Source organism: Panthera tigris, chromosome C2 (genome assembly GCF_018350195.1).
Source record: "Panthera tigris isolate Pti1 chromosome C2, P.tigris_Pti1_mat1.1, whole genome shotgun sequence".
NCBI classification, from domain to species: domain Eukaryota; kingdom Metazoa; phylum Chordata; class Mammalia; order Carnivora; family Felidae; genus Panthera; species Panthera tigris.
In genome coordinates, this window is record NC_056668.1 from 102,865,845 (window position 1) to 102,888,987 (window position 23,143).

Genomic DNA, 23,143 nt, shown 5'->3' on the forward strand with positions numbered 1-23,143 from the left:
TTTGAGCCTCGACTTAGGCTCTGTGCTGACAGCTCAGAGCCTGAAGCCTGCTTCCAATTTCTGTCTCCCTCTCTTTCTGTCCCTCCCCCACTCGCACTCTGTCTCTCTCTCTCAAAAATAAACAAACATTAAAAATAAAAAATAAAATAAAAAATCGGGTAAAGCTTTCTGTTTAAGGAAAACAACTGCCTGCTTTTATCTCTTGTAGTAGTTTTCTTCACAAGTCTTCAACACTTTTGTCTACATTGTTGGCTGACTAACCTCTTCTCCCCAGTGTCCTTACCACTGGCAGCAACCATGAGATACAGTTCTGGTTACCAGGTGAAGGGGAAGTCTATTGGGCAATCTTCCAGGAAAACTAGCTTCCTTAATAAAAAGGCACAGACTCAATGGATATGCCATTTGCCCTCACTCTTGGCTCCTTTGCCCTTCTCTCTGCTTCGGGTCTGGAATGCAAATGTGATGCCGTCTGCCATAAGGCAACAAGCAGTAAGGGCATATGCCATCATGCTAAGGATGGTGAGGCTGAGAGCTAGAGACAAACTGTGTCTTGACTGTTATCTTGAGGTGGCACCAACCTTGGGCTGTCCACCCTTAAAGTTCTTTCTATTTAGGGGGAAAAAACCCACCATTTTATTTTTAAGCCAATGTTGGGCAGGTTTTCTATTATTTGGAACCGAACACATTTCTAACAAATCCCTCACTCATGGGAGATTCTCAGCAGGGCTGAATACTTTGTCCACCTTAAAAGACTACTGTAAGGATGAAAAGCGTGATAGCTACTTAATATTCTTTGTGTGTTTCAGAAACCAAATTGCTGACACTGCATTTTCCTTTCTTCTTTCTCTACAGTATTTTATGTTTCTTATTATTCTCCTCAGCTGGGCTTGAATTTGTATTATAATCAGACTCTTGCCAGTCGCTCTCCTAATTGAATTGGGCTTTTGTTGTAGCTGAGACAGCTCAGAATTTTTTAATGGTCTTCCAAAACCATTCCAGCCCAGGGCAGATGCTCCCTTCTTCGACCTCACAGCACTTACTGTCTGCACTTCCCAACTGCCGATTCATCATGCACTGCCCCATGACACTTCTCATACAGCTGTCATAGAGTAATCGATGCTTAGAGCTGGAAGGGACATTAAAGATCATCTTCTCCAGCCACCTCAGTGCGTGTGAGTTGTGGTTTAACTCTTGGATTTTTCTTTATCCCTTCCTGGGTTTACAGCTTGTAGTCTCAACTAGATCTTAAGCTCTTCGAGAAGAGAAAGATACAGAACAAATATGTGTTAAATTACCTGCGACAAGCCAGACCCCTTACACTCATTATTTAATTTTCACAACAATCCTAAGAAGTGGTTAGTGATCCCCACCTGACACGTGAAGGAACTGAAGCTCAAGGAGGTTGTTACTTAGCAAAGGGACGATGCCTAGAAAGAGGAGAAGCCCAGATTTTGACTTGGATCTTAAGATTCTTAAGTGCCTTTAACCTCTTTCAAAGTTGCTAACCACTTGATTAGATTTTGCCCTTTGGAGTTCTTCAACCTTTAAACTTTAAGAAATTCTGCATTCTGTTCATATGCTTTCTCTCTTAGTAAGAGATTTAAATTATATCTGTGATATTGTGATTCATAATAAGACACATGTATTTGGTTTTCATCTCCAGTCCTGACACAGGGCTCCTAAAACTCTTGTAAATTCCTAAGTGAATTTATCTGCCAATGTGAGGGAAGCCTCTATAAAATCCCAGCAGGAAGGGTTTCAGAGAGCTTCCAAGTGGGTGAACACATCCATGTAGTAGGAGGGTGACGCACCCCAATTTCATGGGGACAGAAGCTTCTGTCCTCAGGACCCTGCCAGACCTTGCTCTATGTATCTTTTCATATGGGTGTTTATCTGTATCCTTGACCATATCCTTTAAGAAACTGGTAACGAGTATTTCCCTGAGTTCTGTGTGCTGCTCAGCTCTGTGAATCTAAGAAGTGGGTCATGAGACCATTGATTTGTAGCCACGTCAGACAGAAATTGTGGGTAACCTGGGGACCCATTACTTGAGATTGACATCTGAAGTGGGGTGAGAACACTGTTGTGGGACTGAGGCTTTAACCTGTGGGATCTGACACTATCTTCTGACTCTGTCTCCAGGTGTCAGAAGAGTTAAATTGTAGTACACCCAGCAGGTGTCCTGGAGAATTGCTTGGTGTCAGAAAACTTCCACACATTTGGTGACCAGAAGTATCAAAAGTGTTATGAGTGTGGCAGTAGTGTGAGAGTAAAGGGGAAACGCAAAAGAACTGTAGGCTTTTCCAACTCAGTATCTAATAGCCAAATAAGATAATGGTTCTTTGTGTGTAACATTAACATTTTTTAAATGCAATACTGTTAGAACAAAAATATTATACTGTTTTGATTTAGTGAAAAAAAATTGTTAGATATCTGCCATGATAAAATTTTATAGCAAAAACACATATATTGTGAAGTTAATGCAGAACAGTTTTTTCTTCCTGAACAGCAGCAAACAGAAGTGCCTTGTAGAGAATAACTCTGTAAGCTATTTGTGATAACTTGCACCACTAAGAAAAACTAATAGAAATACTTAGAGAAATGAAATTTGGTAGTTCCAAGTTTCCAAGAAATGTCAACAACTTTTGATTCCATTAAAAATAAACCAATGGTATCTTTCTTTTTTCATCTGCAACATACCCTACCCTATTTTATTTTTTTTTTAATTTTTTTCTAACGTTTATTCATTTTTGAGAGACAGAGAGAGACAAAGCATGAGTGGGGAAGGGGCAGAGAGAGGGAGACACAGAATCTGAAGCAGGCTCCAGACTCTGAACTGTCAGCACAGAACCCGACGCGGGGCTCGAATCATGAGCTGTGAGATCATGACCTGAGCCAAAGTCGGACGCTTAAGCGACTGAGCCACCCAGGCGCCCCTGCAACATACCCTATTTTAATCTGAGCCTACCAGATTTTAACTTGGAATTTGAAGCCTTTCAGTTGCACTACCTTTTTGCAGAACTTTCTTAAATGCCAGATTGGCAATTAAGATGCAGGGGGTAATTTCCTTTACTATAATTGCTATTGTTCATGTAACAAAAAAAAAAAAAATTATGTAATTGGCTTTGAAGAGCACAATCCTATAGCTGTCATCCATCTCTGATATAAGCCAAATTTGATTTTGAAGTATAAAGATAATCTCTTTATTTAAAAAAGTGTAATTTTATATTTCTGCATTTTAAAAAGAGGTTAGTCATAATTTTAGATGCATGCTTTTAGTTAATGTACTTATACATGCCACCTTTGGGAACACAGATGTATAATCTGAGTTTATTTATAACTTGCTGATTATATACTGCTTAAATCTGCAAACTTGAGATATTGCAATGAATATCAATTTAAAAAAAAATCATCGGCTATGGTAATTGGTTGTACATGTCTAAAATGTTAACCAAAAATAAATAAATAACCTGCTAAGTAAATAAATATATCTAATAGGCTCCTGTATATCACGAGGCCACACGGGCATCTAGTCATGGGTATGATGGTACTTATTTACCATAAGCCTCAGAGGACAAGGGCTATACCTAGTATACCTTTGTATACATTGTGTCTAATACAATCGAGTGTAATAAATATTTGAAAGATGAATGAACGAATATGTTTCCTTCAAGGGCATTCAGATATCTCACTTCTTTGAGTTTCTCCAAATTGCTAGCACAATGTTTTGCTTAAAATAGACATTTGTTGTCTATTGGCATCATTGGCATGAGTGTTAAAAGAAAGGGAAAAGTCTCCTTTGTCTTTCCCACCAGGCCACACTATTTTTCCAGGTATTACTAGGAAATATGCATTTTCCAGACAGCTGGTCATGAACACGACAGTGCCAAGAGCTCTGGCAAACTAGTTATGCCCTGTGCATCAGTCATTCCACTTCAACTCTTGCCTTTCTCTGAACCTATGACAATCTGTTAAAGAATTATTATGTAATTGTTTCTCTGTTAAAAACACCACTTAAAAATTTGAGATAATGTACTACTTTGACAATGAGAAAAGAAAAAAAATGAAGAAACGATTCTGTTCATATTTTCTATTCTCCCACTTCATTTATAAAGAAGCTTATAATTTATCTGGGAGGTCTCAAATTGGCCACACCAAATCCAATCTGTAGAAATTTTTGACAGCCTACTATTGGCTTTTCAAAAATTGAGTTAATTGCTCCACCACATAATATTCTTAGTTACAAGCAAGAGAAACTGATTCTGGCTTATTTAACAGAAAGGAATTTGTGAACATGCTCATCGTAGGCCTCAGAATACAAAGGAAGGTGGAGAACCAGACATGGGCCGTGCAGCCAGGAACACCACCCAAAATCACACATCAGAGCCAACTTACCCAGTCAAGCCCACACAAACATCACTCTCGCAGCCTGTACCATGGACACACTATTGCTGCTACCACTGCTGCCTCTGCTCTCCTGGGAACACGACTAGGTGGCACCTATAGGGCTTCCCGAAGTCCCTGCTCCTTTGCATCAATTAGCTCCAAAGTTCAGGGCTGGTACCTGAAATCAAGTGAACCTAGATCACATGAGTAAATGGAGACTGGGGAGTAATTAGAGATGGAGGGAGAGTTGAGCCTTTGCCTGCCACTGTCCTGTGCCTTTCTTGCTGATTTTCATATAACTTCTCCTACTTTGCCACCTCTGTCCCTTCCAAGTTCAGAATCCCTAAACAAGCTAAGTAATTTGCACATTCATTGCCAAAATTAACACAGTTGGAAGCAGGAAGTTAAGAAATCTAATAGCCAGCTGTTCTTGGTAAATATTTATTAGGCCATTTTTAGACAGTGGTAATGTGTTCAATTAATATTTATAAATGTAAAATAGAAAGTCCTAAATGGTCATGACTGCACTCCTCTCGCATTCCTTTAAAATTCAGAATTAGCTCCTGAAGAGACTGCAAGTGCCTTGAGAAACCAATTAAAATTTTAATCCCTATGTGGAATGATTTTCCTTGCCTGCATTATTGTGCAGGCTCACTGTTTCCTAGTCCATTAGCTGCACTGTCAACCCTGCCCCCTCCCATAACCTTTAATCCACCTAACAAAGTGAGCAAGCAAACGGCTCAGTGAAAATTTACTTGAGTTCAACAAACTCTTGGATACACTCATTAATTTTCTCAAAAATCTTCCAAGAAAGTAAGTGGTGGCCCAGAATATGATATGTATTTATTTGTGAGTTGCTTGGCATGCACTCACGAGCCTTAGTTTCACATAACAAGGAAATGCTTTTGGCCGCAAACATTTTTGTTTCACAATTCATCCTCTAAATCCTAGCAAATAATTTATTGCTGAAATTTAAAGGTTTTCAATAAAACCCATCCCTGGCAGTAAAAATTGTGGACAATAAAAAATTTTGGCACATGCTACATACACCAAAAGACCAAACTGTCAGATTTAGACTCAGTTTATATTTACTGAGCATGGATTATGTGTCAAGTTCTAGCCAAATTTACAAACATTAGCTTAACTGTCACTACAAATCCATGAGGTAGATTTAATCACACCTTACTGAGAAGGAAAGCAAAGCTCAAGGTCTATGGGACCTAACAAAGATTACAAAGCTAGAAGGTGGTAAAGCCAGGGTTTGAACCTGACTCCTGATCCTAATCAATTCTCTGCCTTAGCAGACTGATCCAGGATGAGTAAGAGTTTCGGCATGAAAAAGTAGTTAAGGTACACTAAAGTTTAGGCAGAGATGTGTAACATCTAGCAATTCTTCCCTAATTAAAATATTACAGATGAATCCAATGATGAATCCAAATTGCTGGGATTGCATTGAGACACTGCAACTTTGCATCCTATCATTTTAAAATTGAGTTCAAAGGAAGGACATGTCTAAAGCAAATGGGCGTTTCACCTGATGAAAGCATGGTTAGATATAATTCTCCATATCTCAATGCATAGGTTTGGAAGGCAAAGACAAATGAACAAAATAAAGCAAAACCACATAGAAAATAATGAGTAGAAAAGTTGTCTTATAATGGCTAGTGACTACATAATTAGACAGTCTATGGTTGGGGCAGATATTTTGCAGTCTTTTTTTTCCTTCTTCAGTCTTATCATTCCTTGTCAGCCTAAGTAAGCCTGGACTTGTAGAACAGGACCTAAAGCTGGTCCAAGGGTGCATTAGCATGGGTAATGGATTCTCGCTCTGCTCCACAGCATGGAAATCAGGAATATATCTGGCCCAAGGACCATTAGGGTAACGGATTCTTGCTCCGCTCCACAGCACAGAATTCAGGATTATATCTGGCTCAAGATGTTTTAGCTTAGAGAGGTTAGAGTAATGAATGAAAAGTTTATTTAGGAGTATGAGTACTACATACTCTACACCTGCAAGCCTTACATGGGTCATAGGACTCTGAGATAGATGAGGTGCACCTAGCCACGGTATAGTTTTCTCCAGCATGTACCCAAACAAGACCATGTCCTGGACTGCTTTAGTACCATATGTGTACGACTAGGTCTGAAGTGGGCAGCTGAGCTTTGAAAGGTATGATGTGAGCTTCATTTGCTCAGATTTACCAGATACTGTGTATTTGCTGGTGTGGCCTTTTTGAGGGATCTTCAAGGGGAAGCATTTCTGTCTGTTAACAGGCAAAGAGAACTGATCTCTCTACTGCATACTCTACCAGCTCTGACTTCATGCTGCACCTTTAAATATATAAACCATGTTTGACTTGCCCAAGTGGTGTCTGTATCTGGTTGTTTAGTTGATCTGAGCCTATTACTCACATTTATTAACTTTGTGTGTGTGCAGAACCAAATGTCTAAAAAACTTCCAAGATCTTGGATTATTGATTAAAGACTCTTTTCAGAAGAAAAGTATAGAATTATTGCCAAACTGGTGCTTGGTAATGGTTCTCATCCTTGACCAAAATGTAAGGCTCAACAGGAATCTTCAAGAAATGATCTCTTTCCATCACATCTATCTAAATGAATACTCTTTTAGACATATCACATATTCTTAAACTAAGTTCTGCTAAGTAACTCACACAGAAAGGAAAGTCTAGGTCAAAACAGGCATAAAAATTTATGAAATGTGAAATGTGCTGTAGTGGTAAAACTTCTAGAAGGGTCTTTGTGTAGCAACAGAATCTAATGTCTTTTTTTATGTAGTATTTTGATATGCTACATATGGGAGGAGAAAACCTTCAAAAGTAATTTGATACTAATTTGAAAATGTAGGTGTAGACTTACAGGAATTAATAATCTCTGGAAAATATTTTTATCTGCAACATGTCCTGTTAAATTAACGTCTACTCAGCAGAAAGCTGCTTCTTGCATTCTCCTGTGTTTACAGCTGATGGAACCCTCAGTCCATTTCCAATATTCATTTAACCATTTACCCATATCTTTTACTAAGAAGCACTCCTTCCCATTTTATTGTATTGGCTTGCAGCTGTTTTCCCTCTGTGGATCCAGGCCAAAGGAAAAAAATTAACAAGGTTATAATGTCTTTGAAAACTTTTAAAATGGCTACTTCACTCTTATTATTAAAGCCATATTTTTAGGGAAAGCACTAGGATATAGCACTCTGACATAACTTAGCTTCATAAAGCATTTAGCTGTTTTTAAGGTTAATACAGATATTTAATAGGCTTTTTCTTTCAATCATTTTCCAGTTTGTGTAATTCACCAATACTACTGTTTTGTAGTAGAAAGGATAGAGTCACAAAAAGAATAAAATTCCTTTCACACGGTTTCATGGTTAGACAATGAGACTCCATTACTTAGCCTTCTGGTTTCTACTCCCCTACTTCTTCAGATAAATTATATTAACCAATTTACTTTAACCTTGAAATTATCAGGTCAGTTTTTTTGTTTGTTTTGTGTGTGTGTGTGTGTGTGTGTATGTATGTTTTAATCGAGAGAGTAAGTTAAAAAAATTTTAAAGTAAACTCTTTATTGAAATGCAACAACCAAAGAAAAGCACACAGATCTTAAGTTGTACAATTTGATGAATGTTCACAAACTAGACACATCTGTGTAAACAATGCCAGATAAGAAAAAGAACATGGAGTACCTGGCTGGCTCAGTTGATAGAGCATGTGCCTTTTGATCTTGGGGTTGTGAGTTCAAGCCCTTTGTTGGGGGTAGAGATTACTTAAAAAAAAAAAAAAAAAAAAAAGATTAGGTTAAGTAAACAACATAACCAGGACCCTAGTTGTCCCCTTTGAGTCCTAACCCCAAGAGGTTTCACTCTCCTATTTATACTATAGATTAATTTTGCCTATTTTTAAACTTTACATAAATGTAAACTGCAGTATATATATCTTGGATCTGGTTTCTTTCACTCAACATCACATTTATGAGATTCATCCATATTGGTACATGTAATAATTGGTTTATTCCACTGAATACACTGTGATTTATTTATCTTTTCTACTATTGATGGATTTTGGGGTTGCTATTATGAATAGTGCTGCTGCAAACATTCTTGTACATGTCTTTGATGAATATATGTGTGCATTTATCAGGGATATACTGGGAATTAAATTGTCAGGTCTTAGGCCCTCATTTGGTACTGGCTGTCTTTTTCTTCTGGTGGGTTGAAGAGTATGCTAGAGTTGGCTCCTACCAGGTCACAGGCCCCAATGGTTAAATTTTCAATAATTTTGAAAGCTAGTTGTTAAACACAACCATTATTAAAAATTAAATAATATAAACTTAAGTAAGTTATATCAAAACAAAGGTAATAAGTATTCAAATTTCATTACCTCCCATTGTATTACATTTGACTATCTTTAATGCCATTAAGGTTATTTATATCAATTGTATTTGTATGGTGGGAATACATTATAATGGTTCACTGTCAGGTATTTCTTCAGCAATAGCCTGTGGGTAATATGAAATTGACTACAATGGAGTGTTTACACCATAGGAACTGAGAAATGCTACTTATAAGGACTTGATTTATTGTACTATTGATTTATACAGACTTAAGAAAGTGATGCGGAAATGTGAATAATGCAGGTTAAACTCAAAAGTGTCATATTTGTAGTTGATATGTTGTGAATAGCTAAAAAGTTATCAAAGCATGGTTGAATTACAGATATGGATAGACTTCAGCAAAAATCAACAAGAGCATTCTATAAAATCAATTGGCTATATGGAATTTAGAATAAAAAGTATATATTATATTGTATTTTTTTTATTGTTTGTCAATTTATGATATACACACCATACTTTTTTTTCCCCCTGGAAAGCCTATTGTCCAACCTTTACCAGCACAGTTTTGGTTGTAGTGCTATCACACTGTGATTTAAGTTTACTTTCCCTGATGACTAAGGAAGTTGAACACATTTTCATAAGTTTATTAGTCACTAGAATTTTTTGGTAAAATACCTATTAAGCTATCCATTTTTCTACTATGTTCTTTTTCTTATTGATTTATAAGAATTATTTACATATTCTTGATGAGTCCTTCATTGAATACATGTATTGCAAATGTCTTCGTCCATTGTGTGATTTACCTTTTCACTCCCTTAGTAGTTTCTTGTTTTTGTTTTTACTTAAAGAAGTTCTTAATTTTCATTCAGTACAATTACCAACATTTTCCCTTGTGGTTAGTGCTGTTTCTATGCAGTTTGAGAAATATTTGCTATTCTGAAGATGCCAATGTTTTCCTCTAGAAGCTTTACTATTTTACCTTTCACATTAAAATTTTTTTTAATGTTTATTTATTTTTTTTTGAGAGAGAGACAGAGCACAAACAGGGGAGGGGCAGAGAGAAAGGGAGGCACAGAATCTGAAGCAGGCTCCAGGCCTGACTGTCCTGATGCTAGGCTTGAACCCATGAACCCTGAGATCATGACCTTAGCCAAAGTCAGACACTTAACCGACTGAGCCACCCAGGTGCCCCATACATTTCACATTTAGATCTGCAATCCACTTGGGATCAATTTTTCTCTATGGTGAGGGGAAAGCTAAGATTTTTTTTTTTTTTTTTTTTTTTTTTTTTTGGTCCAGATGGATATCCAATTGGCCCAGAATTATTTTTTTAAAGACCACAAAATTAACTCTACACACTCAATTCCTATACCCTTTTATCTCTTTCTCAAACACATCAACACTGAAAGTCACATAATAAGCAATTCTGTCAACATCTTCTTTTTCTGATATTTATCATTAGCACTTATAACTTTGCAAACTATTTACTTTCAAAATATTAAAACAATTTATTTCATGAAATTAAAACAAATTCTGATAGCACATTCAGATTATTGAACAAGTCAATATTTATTTGTATAAACTTATGAGAAAGAGTAGATATACTTGTCAATAAAGAGTGACCAATTCTTTCTTCAAAAGAGAAAATAGACTGTTGACCATGACAATCTGGTTTTTCCTACGTACAGGATTATGTACTCTAGGAGTAATTAAAATAAATAAAATCCATCCAGGAAGAAGATACGAATGGGAATATCATTTCTTATATATGAGAATTAATTTTTAATTCTGTTATTGATTCCATTGTTTAGAAAGAAAGCAAAAACCCCACATTTCAATTGCATACACTTTATAAAATGATGGACAGATTTTTTATGTTTGCAGTTTGATTATAAAGAGGACCTAACCTTCCACTAGAGGGCATCTTTACCCCATTTGGACTTCTGTTTTGGGCTTTTGTAAAAATAAATAACAGCAACTAACCTTTTGCTTACCTTTTAACTATACCAGACCCTATGGACAAAGTTGTGAATGGTCTTGGTGTTAAAAGAGATCTTATAAACACACACATAATCTTTTTCACTAACAGTTCCTGTATTAATAGCTGTTACTGTTATGAAATTGTCTTTGGAACTAATTGTCCCAATTCCAGAGCTTTTCTTTTCCACACAGACAAAAAAGGTCCCTTTCAGTATAGGCAGTATGTATATAATCAACACTAAAATACTGATTATTTAATTTATTATGTACTCTATAAAATAGACTTTCTAATTGTTATACCAATGGGAAAAATCACAAAGGAAAAATGGATACATTTGACTCAATACAAAAATATTTAAATGTAAGGTAAAATTATACACACAATTGAAATGCAAATAAAAAGCTAGAAAAATAACTTACCAATATGAGAATGTATTAACAGCACCAAAATATATAAATACTTCATGCAGATATATAAAACACAAAGCTCTTAATAAAAGTAGACATAGTATGAATAGATAATTTAATAACAAAGTTAAAAATTAATAAGCCTCATTAATAATCTAGAAACAAAAAATTATGATATACTTTCTAACCTACAAGGTTAGATAAAAGATAGTAAATGGTAATGAAGGTGGAAAGAGAAGCACAATTTCGCGCACTGCAGGTATAAGAAAGTGCTGACTTGTAAATATGAAGAGTGATTGAATGGGAAAATCTTCATTTTTCAGCCAAGACAGTAAAGATTGGCTCAGGTAAAAATCACCAATAAATGCTAAATGTAGGGGTGCCTGGGTGGCTTAGTTGGTTAAGCATCTGACTTCAGCTCAGGTCATGATCTCACCATTCCTGGGTTTGAGCCCCATGTTGGGCTCTATGCTGACAGCTCAGAGCCTGGAACCTGCTTCGATTCTGTGTCTCCTGTCTCCCTCTCTCTCAATCTGTTCCTCCTCCCCCCCCCCCCCCCCCCCCCCCCCCCCGCTCATGTTCTGTCTCTCAAAAATAAATAAATGTTAAAAAAAATTTTTAATAAATAAATGCTAAATCTAGAGGAGACTATCTACAGGGTCTTACGGTGTCTTCCCATTGTAGAGAGGGAAACATTTTCCCTTTACCTTTCTGGGTTCTGTGGTTAAAATCCCCCCATAATAAAAAACAGATTTAACACAAGAAAAAAGAAGTATATTAACATGTACACCTCATATATATGTGGGAGATACCCAGGAAAAATGAGTAAAACTCCCCGAAACGGCCCAAGTCACGACCTTAAACATCATCTTCAGGTAAAGACAAAAGAAAAATGTTGGGAATTTGGGAGGTCAGTTATGGAAGCTTACCAAGAAAAACACAGTAAACAAGGTAAGGTTGTTATGCAGATTTAAGAAAACACCTTCTTCATTAATGAGAGTTTCTTGTGATTTAGAGTCATTCTTTTCTTCCAGGTACAGACAAAGACCTCCTTATCAATGGAGATCCTCTCACCAAAGGGTAAATTCAACTTTATTTTTAGAGCTACTCCTGTGTCTACCCTTAAAAATAATAATAATCAGCCCCAAATAATCCTTATGCCAAAGAGGAATATTTTAGTGTGGCATATTCTGCTACCCTTCACTCCTACCTTTGAAACTCCCTCCAGAAGTTTCACAGTCCAGAAGCTGAGTTGGTAGGATTCCTCCACCTCAATGAACCAATGTCTTAGTCATAAGAATATACATCAGTTCAGTTCACAAGTTGTGTCTCACTTCAGGAGGTGGTAAAGAGGAGAAAAAAACAATTTCTCCCCTACACTTCTAGGTTTTTGGATGAGATCCCCCAGAAATAAAAAGATTAACAAGAGAAAAACAAATTTAATTATGTAGGTACATATGGGAGCCTCGCAAAAATATGACACTTATAGCAAGGAACCAAAGCAAGAAGCTTTTATACATTTTAGACAAAGAAACAATAAACTTGTGAAGAACTGACAAGACGAGGTTTGGGCTTGAGGTGAAATGGTGAAGAATTAACAAGGTTCATTTATATAGCCTTCTTGGCCCTATCTCCTATTTTGGTGATAAGGAAACTATCTACCCTGCTGCTATAAGGAGGGTACTTTCACATAGGAAAGTTATGTTCTACTTATGATATACCCTGATTCGAAAGACCCCCCGAAAACAAACCACCAGAGTCCAGAGTCAAAGCCAAGTGGCAAGGGTCGTTTATTGCAGGTTCGAACCCGGTCCTCCGCGCACTCGTTGCCGGTGACGCTAAGAGGCCCCGAGCGAGGATCTTACAGCTTCTTTTATAGACAGGCACAAACAAGTTAGGGATTTTTTTGGTGGTTACAGAGCTGTTATTGGTTGACATTTAAATTTGAACACTCAGCAGAACTTGATTGGTTCCCCCCTTTATTTCAAACCACTCAGCAGAACTTGATTGGTTCCGGCCTTTAGGTCAGACCACAACTGGGCACGTCCTGGCTGGTTCCGGGAACGGTGGGGGGGGGGGGGGGGCGCGGGAGGTCTTTTCTTTGCAGTTGTGAGTACACCTGGTAATTTTTCTCTTAGTCTCTCATTCCCCCCTCTCTTTGGTGCCTTAAGAGCCAATATTGGATCTTATGTATCTGACTCAAATGTTTCGGTAATGATGGGTTGATATTGGGTCCTAACGACCATCAGTTGGATCGTGTTAACTCGGTCTTTGATAAAGGCAACTAGTTTATTAATAATATAAGGCCCGAAGGTGAGGAGGAGAAGGAGGAGTATAAGGGGCCCAGCTAGAGCAGAAAGCAGGGTGGCTAGCCATGGGGACTGATTGAACCAAGACTCAAACCAGCCTTGTTATTGTTCTCGTTCACGCTTCCGTTTGGCCAGGCCTTCTCTAACTTTAGCCATGGACTCTCGGACTACTCCGGTGTGGTCAGCATAAAAACAACATTCTTCTCTTAAGGCTGCACATAAGCCTCCTTGTTGGAGGAAGACTAGATCTAGCCCCCTTCGGTTCTATAGGACCACTTCAGAAAGGGAGGTCAGAGATTTTTCGAGGTTTGAGATTGAGTCCTCAAGTCTGGCTATATCCTCATCAATGGCTGCCCTTAGGCTATTGAATCCTTGGTGCTGGATGGCTAGTGATGAGATCCTTGTTCCTGCCCCTATGGCACCGAGGCCAAATAAGGTGGCCAAGGTTATGGCCGTAAAGGGTTCCCGTTTTGTTCTTATTGACTCTCTTGCTTCCGTCCCTTCTGTCCACAGATCATATACAACATTTTCTCGGTGGTAGATAACCTTTGGAAATATTAATACCATGATACAATATTCGGGTGACAAATTAAAAACATCTCTGCTAACACATGGGGTGAGCCCTGTCTTAGAACAAATCCACCAAACTGTCAGGAGCTGGAATTATCCATTTAGATTCATCTATAGAGTAATTAGTCGGGGCACAGAGCTGGATATGGCTAGAGGGGACCTTTCCTATACAAGTCCCATTGCCAGTGACTGCTTGCAGTGTGAGGCCGGGGCCCTTTCGATTCCACTTGCAAGCTGCTGGCGACTCTTCTCCTAACTGTGAAAAAGGGGCAGCTAAACCTGTGGCTTCGTAGAAGGGGGCTTTTATATCATAACAGCCAGCAGGCCCTTGTTGCCTCAGGGTCCGATCGGTTTAAGGCCTCATACGCTGCTGTTAGCAATTTCCATAGGGAGTCTATGCCTTCTGGGTTCTGATTTTCTTGGACAGCTTGTGCTTTTACTCCTGGGGTAAGGGCGGGGGTCCTGCTGGAGGGAGTAGTGGGGATCTGCCTGGGGATAGGCTCGTCTCTTTTTTTTCCTCTTTTTTAATACCTGATTTGGCCCCACCCGTTGTACAAGAGGGGAGACTTCTAATTTTATTTGAATGGCAGTCCCAAAGAGGGGATATTGATATAAGTAGACTCCCCAAGTGAGTCCTAAGACCCACCGCCTGTCCTTTTTTCCCTCCTCTGTAAATCTCACACGAATAAGGTTACAGTTTTCATCATACCTGGTGCGGGTACATGGTTGGACATAGGACATTTCAATAAATTGGGGTTTTACTTCCCACTTCCATTCCCCATCATTGGAGGTGACACAACTCCAGGCTGTGCAATAGAGGTTTTCAAACCCCCCACATGTGTGCCTCACTGCCCCCGTCCTAAATCCCGGACATGCATAAAATCCATTTCTACTTATTGATACCCTCCTTTGCAGTTGCCTCCATTTACCTCCTTCCATTTTTTCTAATGGACTAATTTTTTCTAAATTAAAATATAAATCTGGCCACCAAGTATTTAATGGGGCAGTTCCTAGGGTTTTGTTGTAGACTTCATGAGTCTCTAAATTAGTAATTTCCCATGTCAAATTATAGGAGTTGTGGGGGTTTGGATTTACAGACAGAATTTGCAGAACAATCAAGAGGAGGGCAAGTACCATAGTTACGGCTCAATCCGTTGGGGGCGTAGGGTCAATTTTAAAGGATTGTCCTTAGTCCGATCAACAGTCCAGGTTGTCTTTGAAGTTCCGATGAGGTCTGAGAACGGGTCCACTGGTTTGGCGTGGGTGAAATGGATCCAGGTGGCGATTCCGTCTACTTTGATGGCAGTAGGCATTGTCAGGATGACCTGGAAGGGTCCTTTCCACCTGGGCTCCAGAGTTCCCTGCCGATGACGTTTGACGAGGACCCAATCCCCTGGCCGGAATTGATGAGGAATAGGCGGGGGTCCAGTCTCATAGAGTTCCTTTAATTTGGGCCATACATCTTCATGCACCCTCTGCAAGGCTTGTAGGGAGAACAAAAATTCAAGACTATTATCGTTCTCAGCTTTGACAAGGTTATCTTTTAGGTTAGGGATGATGGGGGGTGGTCTACCATGTATTATTTCATAGGGTGTGAGTCCCAGTTTGTATGGGGAATTATGCACCCTGAACAGAGCATAGGGGACAAGGACCACCCAATTAGCGCCAGTCTCCATGGTCAATTTGGTTAGGGTCTCCTTTAATGTTCTGTTCATTCTCTCTACCTGTCCTGAGCTTTGGGGTTGGTATGCACAATGTAATTTCCAACCAGCCCCAAGTATGGAAGCCAGTCACTGACTTACCTTAGAGACAAATGCAGGTCCATTGTCTGACCCTATCACTACTGGAAAACCATACCTGGGCAGGATTTCTTCTAGGATCTTTTTGGCTACAATCTGCACCGTTTCATTCTTGGTTGGAAAGGCTTCAGTCCATCCTGAAAAGGTATCTACAAAAACTGGCAAATACTTATATCCATATTTTCCTGGTTTTACCTCAGTGAAATCTACTTCCCAATAGGTCCCCGGTCTGCTCCCTCTTTGTCTTACCCCTGTTGTCTGAGGATTGCTACTCGCATTGTTGAGTTGGCACACTGTACATTTAGTGACTACTTGATCGACCTTATCAGAGACATTTCTGATTTTTAGTCTGGTCTGTCTCAGTAAGTCCAACATTCGCCGGGAACCTAAGTGGGCGCTGCGATGGATCCGCTCTAGAACTTGCCATCCTAGTTTATCTGGGAGTATAATGCTGCTTTTGGAGTCTCTCCACCAGCCATCTTTGATTCGGGTCATAGGAAGTTTACTCATCCATTGAATGTCGCTTTCTGAATACTCAGGGCTGGGGGGCAATTCCCGGGGTCCGGGGTCTGGCAGCTGTAGGGTCAGTAATTGCGCTGGGGGCCGAGCTATGTTTTTTGCAGTCTGATCGGCCAAATTGTTGCCCCAGGAAACTGGGTCGGTTGTCTTCTGGTGTCCTGGGCAATGCACAATCGCTAGCTTTTTGGGTTCCCATAAGGCTGCTAGCAGGGCTAGAATCTCTTCTTTATTTTTGATGTCTTTCCCTTCAGCTGTGAGGAGCCCCCGTTCTCTGTATATCGCCCCATGTACATGAGCGGTGGCGAAGGCATATTGGCTATCAGTGTACACGGTTAGCTTGCGGTCTCTTCCTAACTTTAGGGCCTGGGTTAAGGCTATTAGCTCTGCCTTCTGGGCTGAGGTTCCGGGGGGTAGAGTTTTCTGCCCACACCACCTCGGTCTCTGAAGTCACGGCCGCCCCCGCATACCTTTGTCCTTGGTGAACGAAGCTGCTTCCGTCGGTAAACCAGATGGCATCTGTGTCCGATAATGGCTGATCCTGCAAGTCCTCCCGGACCCCATAAACTTGAGCCAGTATGTCGGCGCAGTCATGAAGTGGGGTTCCCATGTCTGGGTCTGGCAGCAGTGATGCTGGGTTCAGGGCCGTTGGGGGGGTGAAGATGACCCTGAGGGGGTTCAACAGCAGTCCCTGGTAATGAGTGAGTCGGGCATTGCTCAGCCATCGGTCAGGCGGCTGCCTGAGGATGCCCTCGATGGCATGCGGGGTGGTGACTTGTAGCTCTTGGCCCATGGTCAGCTTATCTGCGTCCTTTACCATTAGGGCAGTGGCTGCAATCATCCGGAGACAGGGTGGCCATCCGGCGGCCACTGGATCTAGCTTTTTAGACAGATAGGCTACTGGCCTGCGCCAAGGGCCCAAATGCTGGGTTAGCACCACCTTAGCTATGCCTCGGTTTTCATCTACATATAGGTGGAAGGGTTTGGAGACATCGGGGAGTCCTAGGGCAGGTGCTGATAGCAGAGCAGTTTTAATTTATTGGAAGGCCTGTTTGGCTTCTTCCGTCCAACTAAAGGGCTGTTGATCTTTTGTTGCCTGGTATAAAGGTTTTGCTAATTCAGCAAACCCTGGTATCCATAGTCTGCAGAACCCAGCCGACCCTAGGAATTCCCTCACCTGTCGTGGTGTCTGCGGTCTGGGAATACGAAGGACAGTCTCCTTCCGGGCATCCATTAGCCAGCGTTGTAACCCTCTCAGTAAGTAACCCAGGTAAGTTACCTCTGACTTGCAGATCTGAGCCTTCTTTGCTGAGGCGCGATAGCCTAAGGTTCCCAGAGTTCGCAGGAGACCTTCAGTTCCCTGGATGCAGGCTTCGGGTGTCTCGGCAGCTATTAAGAGATCATCAACATACTGTAGGAGAGTTATATTAGGGTGTTGTTGTCTGTACTCACTTAAATCTTCATGTAGAGCCTCGTCGAACAGGGTCGGAGAGTTCTTGAATCCTTGTGGCAGTCTGGTCCAAGTGAGCTGGCCATTTATGCCCCTGTCTGGATCTGTCCAATCGAATGCAAATAGCTCTTGACTTTTAGGCGCTAGTGGTAGGCTGAAAAAAGCATCTTTTAGATCCAGAACAGTATACCATTGTTCTTCTGGACCGAGGGCGCTCAGGAGAGTATAGGGGTTAGGAACGGTTGGATGTATGTCCATCACCCGCTTATTGACTTCTCTCAGGTCCTGCACTGGTCTGTATTCCCCGCTGTTGGGTTTGCGCACAGGCAGCAGGGGGGTATTCCATGCTGAGTGGCAGGCACGTAGGACCCCGAAGTCAAGGAGGCAGCGGATATGCAGTGTGATGCCATTTTTGGCTTCTGCGGGCATAGGGTATTGGCGCACACGGACGGGGTCCCGGGCTTGACCTCTATAAATAGGGCTGGGTGATGTTCTGCTAGCCCCATACCACCCGTTTCTGCCCATGCATCTGGGAAGCGTTGAAGCCAGGGCTCGATGCCCTGATCCAGAGGAGTGGGTTCCTGATGGAGCCTATATTCATCTTCTAGTTTCACAGTGAGTACAGATATGGGTTGGTTGTGGAAGTCAGTCACTGTGGGTCCCCCCGGTTGGAAATGAATTTGGGCCCCCATTTTGGTAAGCAAATCCCTCCCCAACAGGGGGCAGGGGCTGTCGGGAATGACCAGGAAGGAGTGGGTTACCTTCCCAGTTCCTAAGTCCACAGTCCTCTGAGTTGTCCAGGGGTACTTCTTTATTCCGGTGGCCCCTTGTACCCAGGATGATTTTTCAGATACTTTTCCATGGGGCTTGACCAGAACTGAGTGCTGTGCGCCGGTATCAACTAGGAACTGGACCGGGGTCCCCTCCACTTGCAACGTTACTCTAGGTTCGGGGAGGGGATCCGAACCCCGTCCTCCCTATTCTGTATCTTGGGTAAACAGTATGGGGGCTTATTTTAGGCTGCCATTGTCCTTGGCTGGGACGGGGTTGTTTCTTCTTGGGGCATTCTCATATCCAATGGCCTTTCTCTTTACAATAGGCGCATTGATCTTTAAGTGCCACCTGGGAGGGCATGTTGTTTGAATGCCTTCTGGGGGTGGCTGTTCTTTCTGGACTATAGCGGCCAGGACTTTAGTCATTTTCTCTGTGGCCTTGATCTGTCTCTCTTTTGGGGCATCCCTGTTGTTGTAGACCCGTTGTGCTATACGGAGCAGATCCTGGATCTGTTTACCTTCTAAATCCTCTAGCCTTTGGAGTTTTTTCTTAATGTCAGGAGCTGCTTGATTTACAAAGGACATAACGACAGCAGCCTGGTTCTCAGGGACTTCTGGATCCATGGGGGTAAACTGCCTAAAGGCTTCCATTAATCTCTCTAAGTAAGCAGCTGGACTCTCTGCCTTTCCCTGTACAACCGAATATACCTTAGCCAAATTGGTGGGCTTGCGAGCTGCAGCCTGGAGACCCGCCATCAGAGTCTGGCGATAAATGAGTAGCCTTCCCCTACCTTCTGCCGTGTTGTAGTCCCATTCATCCTGTGGAGGTCTGGTTAGAGGGAAAGCCGCATGAATGAGGTCAGGGTTAGATGTCGGCCGACCGTCGTCTCTGGGAACCAGCTTTCTTGCTTCTAATTGGATCCTCTCTCGCTCCTCTGTAGTGAACAGGATGCGGAGGAGCTGCTGACAGTCGTCCCAGGTGGGCTGGTGGGTGAACATGACACTGTCTAAAAGAGCTATTAGGTCTTTAGGGTTATCAGAGAATCGAGCGTTCTGTGTTTTCCAGTTGTAAAGGTCACTGGTGGAAAAGGGCCAATACTGGAGTCGGGGGTTGCCTGTTTCATCTGGGGGTCCTATTTCCCGCAGGGGTAGGGCCACAGTGGAGTCGGGGAGGCGAGGGTTTGGCTCACGCTGGGTGCGCCCGCGGGTTCGGCCAGCTGGCCCCTCGCGGTTGGTTTCGTTTTCAATGGGGCCCAGCATGGCTGCTGCCTCCTGTCCTCCTGGTTCCGGCGCAGCTGCCGCTTCCCGTCCTCCTGGTTCCCCTGGGGGAGGGCAACTAGCGGGGCGACTTGTGGGGCGGCTGCTGCGGGCAGAGCCTGGGGTACGAGGGGAGGGGGATGATAGGGTGGAGGGTCTAGGGGTAGTAGGTTCTGACTATCGGGCAATATGGGATACAAGGGCGCGGCTGGCGTCCTTGATTTTAGGGGATCTGCAGGCCACATGGCAAGGACCTTACACGTTCCCGAGGATAGGAAGGGGGCCAACAAAGGAGGTGGATTTTCCACTAAGTTCCGCCATACAAGAATGTAGGGAATCTGATCCGGGTGTCCCTCGCGACCCGGTAGAAAAATCTTTGATTTCACCTTAGCAATTATAGGGAGGCAGAAAGTTCCTTCGGTTGGCCATCCAACGCCGAAGGTTGGCCATTCGGAGCGGCAGAGGGTTATTAATTTTCCCCGCCGGATGTCTAAACTCAAATTCTGTCCTCTGGTTCTAACATCCCTGAAGTTAGCAACGAGGAGAGAAACGGGAGTGCTTTGAGATTGGCCCATCTGTATCCTGGAGGTGGAGGAAAGGATTAAAAGGAGAAACAGTAAAGTTATGAGGATTTCTGGCTGGGCCAGGCCAGGTCACCTGTGAAAGAGGAGTTTAACACTTAAAGGTTATAGAATAGAGAACACAATACTTAACACAACACTTAGATCGCTAGCGCGTTTCGGGTGTCTGCCACCCGAACAGAAAAATTCCGATGGGCCCAAAAAGGTGCCCCAGACGGGTGCCAGTGGACGTCTCCTACTGGACCCGACTGACTGCCCTATAGCGCGTCCACCAGGGCCGTGTCAGTCACCGATACAGATCCCCCGCGGGAGAGCCAGAAACGAACAAACAGAAACGGACAGAGCCGGCTCACTTACCGATCGGTCTCAGGGACGACCCGTTGACTTGGGGTCTGGTGGGTTTGGGGGGATCCCGGACGAGCCCCCAAATGATATACCCCGATTCGAAAGACCCCCCGAAAACAAACCACCAGAGTCCAGAGTCAAAGCCAAGTGGCAAGGGTCGTTTATTGCAGGTTCGAACCCGGTCCTCCGCGCACTCGTTGCCGGTGATGCTAAGAGGCCCCGAGCGAGGATCTTACAGCTTCTTTTATAGACAGGCACAAACAAGTTAGGGATTTTTTGGTGGTTACAGTGCTGTTATTGGTTGACATTTAAATTTGAACACTCAGCAGAACTTGATTGGTTCCCGCCTTTAGGTCAGACCACAACTGGACACGCCCTGGCTGGTTCCGGGAACGGCGGGGGGGTGGGGGTGGGGGTGGGGGTGGTGGTGGTGAAGGTGTTTTCTTTGCAGTTGTGGGTACACCTGGTAATTTTTCTCTTAGTCTCTCACTTAGAGGGGGCAAAGGAAGGTCAGAACATCCTTGCACTGACTCTTTCTCAACTACCTTTAATTCAAAATAATCAATAGGCCAACATGGCACATTTTAGGGTGACATGTTCTGAACCCTACAGCAGTAACACATCGAGATCCCAAAACTATGCCTATAAGGTTCAAGCAAGGAGGTAGTTAATAAGAAGCATTTCTATGGAAACAAAAGGAAAACAAAGGTTAATGATTGAAGCAGCCTATAAAAAGCCCAATTTGAGTCCTGAGGGCAGCCAATGATTTCTAGATGTTGGGCCCATAGCATCTTTTTCAGTTTGAATGTCTCTGGTGATGCCATCACGTGTTCTGAGTGGCCACACAGCAACAGGCATAAAGGTTGTTTATACATGATCTGTTGCAGTGATTTCTCTGCAGTTTATATCAAGTCACCCAACTTCAATTTTCAGGGAGAAAGGACAGCCTTGAAGTGAAGAAAACCGGAAATGTTAGTTTGGAGAGTTGTAGCCAGATACTTGAGGAAATGAGAAGATTTCAGGATACACTCCAGTTTATAGGTACATAAAAAACCTTCAAAGATAACTAATAAGAGTAGAATCTAATAATCACCAGAGTTGTACTACTGAACATAATTTTTCTCACAGATTGCTTATTAGTAACAAGAGAAAAACCCCAGCTAACATAATGTAAAAAGCCCAGACAACCCCTTGACCAGACCAAAATTAATACAACAAATGAGAGACAGATGGCACATACATTAAGTGCCTCCAGGTGTGGTCTCCTGAGGACATAACATTACTAATGTACTATTCTAGGCAAGATGCATAATCTGAAACTAATCTTCGGGAAATGTTAGACCAACCCAAAATAAGGAATATTGTACTGTGTTTTCAGGGGGCTATTTTTGTTTTCAAAACTGCTAGTGTCATAAAAGATGATGAAAAGCCAAGGACTTCTTCCATATTAAAGGAAACTAAGGGGCTCCTGGCTGGCTCAGTCAGTGGAGCATGCAACTCTTAATCTTAGTGTTGTGTGTTTGAGCCCCACATTGGATGTAGAGATTACTTAAAAGTAACATCTTAAAAAAATGAGAAAGACTAAAAAAGATGTGACAACTAAATACAGTACCTGAACCTACATTGAATCCTGTGCTGAAGAGGAAAAAATTACTATAAAAAGCATTATTGGGTCAATTGACAAAATTGGATTATGGATGGTGGATTAGGAAATATAATTATATCAATATTAAGTATACTAAAATTGATAACTGCACTGTGGTTATGTAACAGATATACCTGTTCTTAGTAATGTTATAATAAGTAAACAAGGAGGCCATTAGACTAGGGTGGTTTTGAAACCTTAGCATTCCACATAAGCAAACTAAAACCTAAGACTGTAAATACTTCAACATTAAGAAATCAAAACCAAAGGACAACCAATCACACCCAGCCAGCTAGGTTTTTCCAAATAAGGCAAACATAAGTTTTAGCCAATCAAATAATTTCTTTGTTTCCACACTTTCTCTATAAAAATCTTCCCTGCTTGTGTCAGTGGATTACCCTTAACCACATCTGGTGTGATACTGCTGGATTCTAATCAATTTTTGTTCAAATAAACTTTAAAAAAATTATAAATATGCCTCCATTATCTTCTAACAGTTCATACAGACTGGAGTATTAGGGTTAAATATAGTGGGAAGAAATGGTTCGCAAAAACCTACATATTCTCTGAGTTTAAATCTATACATCCATCTATCTAGATAGACAAATAGGTTGTAGGGGCAGAAAATTTTTCCTTCTACCCTTTAGGTTCTTTGGCTGGTCTAATAATTAAATTGATATAAGATAGGTTAACAGAAGAAAAAAAAATTACTAACATGTATACCTCCTATCTACATGAGAGAAACCCAAGAAAACTGAGTAACTCCCCCAAATG

At 41.6% G+C, this 23,143-nt stretch overlaps 1 protein-coding gene and 1 pseudogene across 1 annotated transcript; both read right to left on the bottom strand.

The window, feature by feature from the left end:
* Positions 1–23,143, bottom strand: part of LOC102958651 — a 95,687-nt pseudogene that overhangs the window by 3,296 nt on the left and 69,248 nt on the right.
* On the bottom strand, positions 13,093–20,544 carry LOC122241998. Its single transcript, XM_042998819.1, has 3 exons — positions 20,185–20,544; positions 19,333–19,525; positions 13,093–15,486 (listed from the first exon to the last, which is right to left on the bottom strand). The coding sequence occupies exons 1-3, from the start codon at positions 20,371–20,373 to the stop codon at positions 15,143–15,145; spliced, it is 726 nt and encodes a 241-aa protein (XP_042854753.1). The 5' UTR covers positions 20,374–20,544; the 3' UTR covers positions 13,093–15,142.

Coding starts and splice junctions, on each gene's coding strand:
- LOC122241998 (XM_042998819.1), bottom strand. CDS start 20,373: ATGGGCCAATCTCAAAGCACTCCCGTTTCTCTCCTCGTTGCTAACTTC. Junction 19,526..20,184: donor GCCTCCCTATAATTGCTAAG/GTGAAATCAAAG, acceptor TTCACCCACCAG/CCCACCTGGGACGACTGTCA. Junction 15,487..19,332: donor GGACTACAACACGGCAGAAG/GTAGGGGAAGGC, acceptor TCTCCCTACAAG/CCTTGCAGAGGGTGCATGAA.